Source organism: Columba livia, chromosome 2 (genome assembly GCF_036013475.1).
Source record: "Columba livia isolate bColLiv1 breed racing homer chromosome 2, bColLiv1.pat.W.v2, whole genome shotgun sequence".
In the NCBI taxonomy this organism is placed as follows: Eukaryota; Metazoa; Chordata; class Aves; order Columbiformes; family Columbidae; genus Columba; species Columba livia.
This window is the reverse complement of record NC_088603.1, coordinates 75,129,674-75,137,961: the sequence shown is the minus strand read 5'-3', so window position 1 is coordinate 75,137,961 and position 8,288 is coordinate 75,129,674. Positions and strand designations below refer to the sequence as shown.

The 8,288-nt window shown below is 39.5% G+C and overlaps 1 protein-coding gene across 1 annotated transcript; it reads left to right on the top strand.

Annotated features, from left to right (window-relative positions):
- Nucleotides 1-1,129: 1,129 nt before the first annotated feature.
- LOC102093759 (ovalbumin-related protein Y) lies at nt 1,130-6,850 on the top strand. Its single transcript, XM_005509738.3, has 8 exons — nt 1,130-1,278; nt 1,809-1,993; nt 2,626-2,676; nt 3,489-3,617; nt 4,397-4,514; nt 4,751-4,893; nt 5,207-5,362; nt 6,152-6,850. The coding sequence occupies exons 2-8, from the start codon at nt 1,826-1,828 to the stop codon at nt 6,551-6,553; spliced, it is 1,167 nt and encodes a 388-aa protein (XP_005509795.1). The 5' UTR covers nt 1,130-1,278; nt 1,809-1,825; the 3' UTR covers nt 6,554-6,850.
- The last annotated feature ends 1,438 nt before the right edge of the window (nt 6,851-8,288 follow it).

The window sequence follows — 8,288 nt, the reverse complement described above, 5'->3', positions numbered from 1 at the left end:
CAGAATGGTCTCTGTGTGTACAAAAGGCACATTTTGAACCTAGCATCTAGTGCTGTGACCTGTGGAGAAGGAAAAGAGCAACTCATCTTAAACCACCATTCACAATTTCAGCAGCAAGGTCTAATCCTTTTCTGGTAGCATCTGTCTGGGTTCTAAATATCCTGATATCTGGATTTAAAAAGCAACAGAAGCCTTGTCTTTCTTCTCTGCTCAACCTGTCTTTCTGAACACATCTTTCTTCAGCACCATAATTCTTCTCTGTATAGATGATCCGAATTTGCGTTTGAAATTAAATTGTATTCCCACAATATGCTCACTAATGGCTTTGTTCCACTGTTGTGCTGCATAGGCTGTGACTGTGTCTGAGTTCCCTGAGACAGACTGTTCCGAGTTGAAAAACTGTGCTCTGTGAAACACTGTGTCTGTAGTGTTTTACAATGCAGACTGTGAGTGGCACCAGACAATTACACACATGTTTTTGCAGAATAATCTATTTCAATATTATTAATTTGGCAACTAATATTTGAAGGATGTGCTTTTTTTCACTTCCTTGGTAGCAGAAATTTCTCCATTCCTCAGCCAGAGCTATGGATTCTGGAGGGAAGAAAGACTACTGATATTGGTAATCCAGCCAACAAAAGGAGAGAAAAAAGTTGCAATAAATACGCTGTGGGCATACCACAGCAAGCAGTCCTGAATATGCTGATCTTACCAAATGTTTTGAGTTCACAGAATGGTGATTTTAAGAGGTATCTGGCCTGTCCCTACTCATTACAGAGGAATACTAAAGAAATTAACTCAAAATTCTTCAAAGACATTGTGCAAACTGAATTTCACAATTTTTCATTTATTTTCACTGAACATGATGCACTTTCGCTGCCACAGCCAAATCATACGTGCTAGTCAAGTTCCAATGAATAGCTTTTATCATTATTTTTGCTTCAGCCATTTCAACATGCTCTTTCCTTTTCTGCAAGGTTTCACATGATGTGGTGAACAAATCTTCCATTCTGGAGATTTTAGGTTAAAATTTTGGGTTAAAATCCTTTCATCAGGCTTTTTTTTCAGGCTTTTTTTTTTTTGGAAAGAATGGAGTTACTCCAAGTAAAAGTGCATGTGTGACATTGAGCTCCATCCATCACTTTCTTTGGTAAACAGAGAACAGGCAACATGGGGCGTGTCCCAAAATCAGCAAGGTATATTTTAAGGGATTCAGCAAGTCTACCACAAGTACAGCTGAGCAGCTGTACTATTATCTTCATAGGGCAACCTGATCAGGTAAGCATTTCTTTCTATTATGATTTAAGTTTAAATCTGCAATTTAAAAAAGTATATGCCTCTTACAATAAGACTGATAAAACCTTATGTTTATGATGAAAACTTATGTTTATGACCTTCAATATCAGTCGAAGAAATGAATGATTAAAAGATGCCTCTGCAGGAACCTCATTTCACCTTTCCATGTGTGTTTTGTGTTATTTTACTGTTTCACATTCTGCCATGCATGAAGTCTAAGTATTTATTTGCATGAACTAAAGATTTGTTCACTAATTCTTCCACATTGAAAAGCTGGTGATGTGTTATGAAAGGCTTTTTTCCTTCTTCTTTTATCCCTTTAGTTTCTCATTTAGAATTAAAAGATGAAATTGTTTAAATGCAGGAGCATTAAAGCTCAGTAGGAAGGCTTATGGGTTCTGTTTGCTGAAAAAGTCTGTGCAACAAGCTCAGGGGTTCAAGTGCACTGAATTTCTTGTATTACAATTCATATATTTCATCATAATAAGTCACACTCTTTCTGTTTGCCTTAGACAACACTGATTTCACAATGGGCTCCATCAGTGTAGCAAATGCAGAATTCTGTTTTGATGTATATAAAGAGGTGAGAGTCCAGCATCCCAACGACAATGTCTTCTATTCCCCCCTGAGCATCATTTCAGCCCTGGCCATGGTCTATATGGGAGCAAGAGGTAACACTCAGTCTCAGATGGAGAAGGTAAGTTAAACACATGGGTGCAAAGTGACCTCTGCTTGTGCTTGTTCTTTCCAAGTAAAACATCCACTGACGAGGTTCTCACGTGTTTTAATGAACCAGAAATAAGTGAAAGTCACAAAATGGAGAACTGGATTGACAGTTATTTAGGGAAACAGAAAAAAAAAAAAACCAAACAACGTATTTTCATTATAAGGGGCAGTTAATTTTGACTTAGAAAAGAAAAATATGTCAAGGACAATAACAAAATGGATTACCAGTCAGTAAATTTTATTATATGATTTTCTTTTAAATGATGACATCTTCCAGATCATGTGAGGAGATTTTAAAAATATATATAAAGAAGAAAAATCCCAGGAAGAGAGAAGAGGGAATTATTATTAGCAACACATTATAGGTAACTCAGTCAACTTCTAGGCATTCACTAGAAAAAAAACCATCTAAGTAAAGAGTGGTTTCTCAAAGGGCAACAGAAGGCATAAAGCAGTTGCAAGCTCACTTGTAAATTTTTAGTTCATCTATGTTCTCAGCACTTTTTTTTTTTTCTGAGCAAATATCTTTATCTCAAACATCGTGTAAATCTCAAATTCACATCATTTTTGGTCATGTACTACCACTGTCATTTTCTCTTGCAGGTTCTTCACTTCGATAATGTTACAGAAGTTGGAGACGCTATTGACTCCCAGGTAGAGAAATAACTTGATTTACCTTTCTGTCTTATTTTCTCCTTGGAACAAAACTAGAACTGTTCTGCCTCTCCTCCTGGTAGTTTCAGGCCATGTCAAAAACTATGGCAATGCTCTCAAACCAAATGGATCTGTGGAGGGAGGGAAGGAAGGAGGGAGGGTGCAACCTACCTATTTGTTAAAAACCAGGGACGGAAGGCAGGTTGCACACCTTGCACCAGAACAAGGGACAGTGTGGGGCAGGATGCTTTGGGCACTAGGATGCCTTCCCGGGCAAGTGCTGCTGGGGGCAGCATGTGAAAGGGACCCAGCACCTGGAACCAGGGTTCAGCAGTCAGAATTGCAGCTGAGAGACTCCACCGCAGGGCAGAAATATGCTGGGCAGAGAGAGAAGAGCCCAAAAGTATCAGTAACAGGAATACAACTGTTGTGGAGTCTCCTTCTTCGGAGACATTCAAAACCCGCCTGGACATGTTCCTGTGCGACCTCACCTAGGCGTTCCTGCTCCAGCAGGGGGATTGGACTAGATGATCTTTTGAGGTCCCTTCCAACCCCAAACATACTGTGATACTGTGAACTGCACTTTTAAAAAAGCACATTTTAGGGGACTTATCTTGAAAAGGATGAACTTGTTGGTTCAATGTACCATCACCAGGGAACCTGCTGTCCCAAAGGTGACAGCCTCATGGCTGTGGGGGAGGATTCCACTGAAACTTGACTCTTACTAATAGAGACAAACCTTTAGGGTCTTATTTCCTAGCTAAGAAGAAGCTAACACAATATATATTCTTATATTCTTGTCATCACCTCAGTGTGGCAGTTCTGAATACATCCACAATTCACTCAAGGATCTCCTCTCAGACATCGCCAGGAGAAATGCTTCATACTCACTCGAGATTGCTGATAAACTCTATATTGAAAAAACATACCCCATTGTACAGGTGAGTTGTGCTGTGATCTCATCTCAATGACATTCTCCATAAAGGCCCCTGCCACTCTACCCTACAGAAGCACCACCTGCAATAAGCCCCCTGTCTGTTGATGAAGAGGTGGTTGTGAGCCATGAAGGGAACAGGTTCAGGACCAGTCTGGACCTTCCTGAGGCTTTTAGGTGGAGGCCAGGAGAAATTATAACAGCATAAAGTACACCCATGTTGCAGCCCCCATAAGGAGATAACAAAGATTTCTTCTCATTCATTAGGAAATGGCTTTTAATGAAAAATGTAACTTTTAAGGGAAATTAAATACATTTTATTAATTGAGTGCATGAAGACTGAAATTGTCAAATTTGTTTGTTTGTTTTTTTCAAAGCCAAATATAAAATCTTCCAAGTGAAAAGAAGCTTTGGTTTTGAAATCTGAGAATGTAAGAACACAGTATTGAAAATAAAAAATGAGCACAAAGAGAAGTAAACAAACATTGCTTTTCCTTAAAAATATTTGTTAAACTGAAAATGTTTTAGTAAAATAAATGAAATAAATCAAAATTTTAACTCAGAATCCTATCCAAAAAACCCCTACTAGACCTAAATATGTGAGGTAGTTCTTGTCCAGCTTGAAGATTCAGTTACAGGAAGGCAGCTGTGACTGACATGTTCAAACATAGGGGTAAAAGTTCACTGTTCTTTTAACCATTCTGCTTCATTTTACAATCTTGCACTTCACATTCATACATTTTCGAGTTTTCGTCAGTGTGACAGCTGCAATCCTTCTGCTTACAGGAATACTTAAAGTGTGCAAAGAAATTCTACAGAGCAGAGCTGGAAGAAGTTAACTTCAAAACAGCTGCAGAGGAAGCCAAACAGCTCATTAATTCCTGGGTGGAGAAAGAGTCAGATGGTAAGGACTAAAAAATGGGTAGCAGATATTTTCCCCTACCTACTATAATCTATACCCTTGTCTTCCTTTCCTTATAATGTCTAGAAAAAGTGAGTCAAGCAAGAGCAGGTTCCTTATTGCTATGAAAACAAAACTCCACAAATCAAGCCCCCCACCCCAATGCCCTTCACTGTAGGCATTTGTGCACACCAGAGCAGGTGTATCTTAACATTCTCTGTCCTGCTTCTTTCTTAAAGGAAAGATCCGAAATTTCCTTGAACCAGACTCTGTTGATCTCAATACTGTTCTGGTCCTTGTGAATGCTGTTTACTTCAAAGGGATATGGAAGACGGCATTTAAAGAAGAAGATACTCGGGAATTTCCCTTCAGCGTGACAAAGGTAGGGGGACACAGACACAGCTTCTGGCCAGGAATCCAGGCTGTTGGCTCACCCAGCCAGTAGGTTGGGTGATACACACAAGATGTGGTCATTGGCCATGTGGTTTAGCTGGGGCCCTCACTGTCAGGTTTGCAAGTGCTGTGTCTGACCAGGGCAAGCCAGCAGATAAGAGATGAAAATGGAGATACAGCTCTTCCTCAAAGGCAACATGCTTGAAGACTGAGCCCTGTCTCTTTCAAAGGACTTGTGCAGTTGCCTGCTTAAAGAAAAAAAATACCCTTGGTCACATCACCTCACATTTTTGTTTTTGCAGCAAGAAACCAAACCTGTGCAAATGATGTGTCAGAACAGTACCTTCAAAGTGGCAGAGGTAACTGAAGAGAAAATTAAGATCCTGGAGCTTCCGTATGCCAGCGGGGAGCTGAGCATGTTGGTGCTGTTGCCTGACGACGTCTCTGACCTGGAAAAGGTATGGCCCTGGCAGGCAGAGTTGTCACTTCAGTGGGACCTGTCTACTGTCAGAGCTTTGCTGTCCATTTACACCCCAACAGGGCTGTGCTGGGCAGACAGGAGCACAACAGCTGCCTGGGTGCTACCATGTGCTCAGGCAGAGACCAGCCTCTTAGGAGAGCCCTGGAGTCAGTCTGATAAAACAAAGGTCAAAGAGTCTAGTGCTGCTGTAGCCCTACAGAAGAGGACATTGCTATGTGCAGTATTCTTCATACATACCAGAAACAGGCATGCTAGCAGGACTTTTTTTTTTTTTCATTTAGAGTATTTTCAGTCTTCCAGGAGAGCACTCAATGGTTTGGAAAACAGAAAAGTTTATCCAAAGAGAAATAAAAAAAGATGTGATGAGGAGAGCATTCCAAGAGCCGACTAAGGAAAATGAGAAAAGTAGTATTAAAGGAAAAAAGATGAGAGAAGGGATCAATAAAATATGTTCCAGGAGGAACAGGTTTGGGGCCAATTTTATGTGATATTTTCAAAAACTGTATTTTCACAAAAAAAAAACCGCCTTGATCTGATGAAGAAATTTTCACATGAAAAAGTTTTGGAGAACTTCACCAAGATAGATGATATATAGGCTGTAGTAAGGAGGAGGCATACAGGATAAACAAATGCATTTAAGGTTAAGTATCAGTTCTATTGTGTGTGCAAAGTAAATGGAAAAAAATAGTAACAAGTGGTATAAACTCATCTCTTAAGGCCATTGCATTCTTGTCTCAGGCATGTAATTCTCTGCCTCTCTTTGCAGCTTGAGGACAAAATCAGCTTTGAAAAACTGAAGGAGTGGACCAGTCCTAATGTGATGGAAAGGAAGAGAGTGAAGGTGTACCTTCCACGCATGAAGATGGAGGAAAAAATTAAGCTCCCAGCTGTCTTAAAGGCCTTGGGTATGACTGACCTGTTCAGCCCTTCTGCTGATTTGTCTGGCATCTCTTCACAAAAGAGCCTGAAGATATCTGAGGCCATCCACAAGGCGTACATGGAAGTTAATGAAGAGGGCACTGAAGCCACAGGTTCAGAGGAGGTAACGGCAGACATCAAACGTTCCTCTGAGTTTGAAGAGTTTAAGGCTGACCGCCCTTTCCTTTTCTTGATTAAACACAATCCAACTGACATCATCCTCTTCTTTGGTAAATATTGTTCCCCCTGAGGAGAAGAAAAGCTGGAAATAATGCTTGCCTTCCCCTCAGAAACAGCCCACCCTTCCTGTAGTGTTGTAGTATAATCTCATCTTTACAACATTTTCTTCAAGTGGAAAACCTTCAATATCTAGGGAGATGTTATTGAAGAAATGCGTGACTTTTCAGATCTTTAGGTGTAGGTATTTTTGCTCACACAACTTATATTCAGGGTGTGTATCCTGGAATGAATGAGAATTTCAGAAGGTAGCTTAGGAACATTTCCCATTGTCATGGAATAACTTGAGAGACAGGACCAGTGTTTTGAGTTTTGAGAAAAATCCTTCCACCACTATTGAGAAATTAGTTTCTCTATAGGACTTATATGAAATTAACCCAGCTTTCAGAATAAACCTGGTCCTTTCCATTGAACTTGCTGGGCTACCATTCTGTAATTTACACTTTGACAACTTGCGGATGAAATTGTAAACTTTAGCAAAGCATTCTTCTTCCAGGAATGCATCTGAGCTTGGTTATGCTGCAGGTAATATAAGGCTGTGTCTCTTGTTCAAGGGAGCATAGAGAAAGTCTACCATTTCTTCATAAAACATCGTCTCCAAATACAACATCTTCCTGACTGATGTGATTTCCCATCTTTATTCCAGTGACCTACCATTGATTTTGTGAATGTTAATTGTTGGTTGTTCTGTTTATTCTAATAAAAGCATTGCAAACTAAATACATCATTGTCTGTTCTGGGTTACTGCGCCACGTAACCTGAAACATAGGATATAGTGGGTACTGATTACTGACAGAAGTGGTTTAGACTGAGATTTAGATCCTGTTTTCAAAACCAGAATTAATGTACCCATATATGAAGCCACAAAACAGCTTAAGATTTTTTTTTTTTTTTTTTCAATTTTGAGCTTAAGCAAGGTAAACCCTACAGCTCCTATTCTTACCTTGAGCTTATCTTCATAGGACATATCAAATAACTATATTTTTTTTAATTTGCTATTTTATTTCCATATAGTTTTAAAATATGTCCTCTAGGTGTCCTCAGTAAACATATCAAGGTGATGCATAAGAGATACAACTTCAAAAACAGAAGAGTGTTTGTCTTAAAAGGTGGACTACTTCAGCTCTCTAATACCTACAAGAATCACACAAGGAAATCTTTCTTATTGCCTCTTGATGTGATAATCCTCTAGAGATGTTATTTCCTGTTTCACAGTCTTTGGAGAAAAGGTTCTTTAGGTTACAGTTTATCCAATTTAAAAGGTTGTTACTGTTAATCACTGAGTTAAGCAGTCTCTGTTCTGATGGGACACATGTGCAGAACTGCAAATTACAATCACAGCACTTAAAAAGCAGTTACAAAAGGAGGCACATGGCAGTATTTGGAACTGCCTCAACCATTTGCAAAGTTAGCATTAAATATAACTTGAAATGATTATGCTGGTGTCCCGTCCCAACCGATGGGATGAGGGATGAGTTAACTCTAGATGTGACACATGCCCTGACTCAACAGATGAGACCAGGTGTGAGTTAACTCTGGGTTAATTCTGCATGGTTATGGGAAGTGAATGACAGACAATCATCTCCAGGGTCCAATTCACTAAAAGTTTTACTAAAAGTACTTGTTGGAATATTGGTTACAGCGAATGGTGACTTGGCAAAAGTATAACAGAACTTAGCAACACATTAACAACGAAAGTCCTACTACGAGCAGTGTATTGGCAACCATCAGTAGCTATAATATAAAAT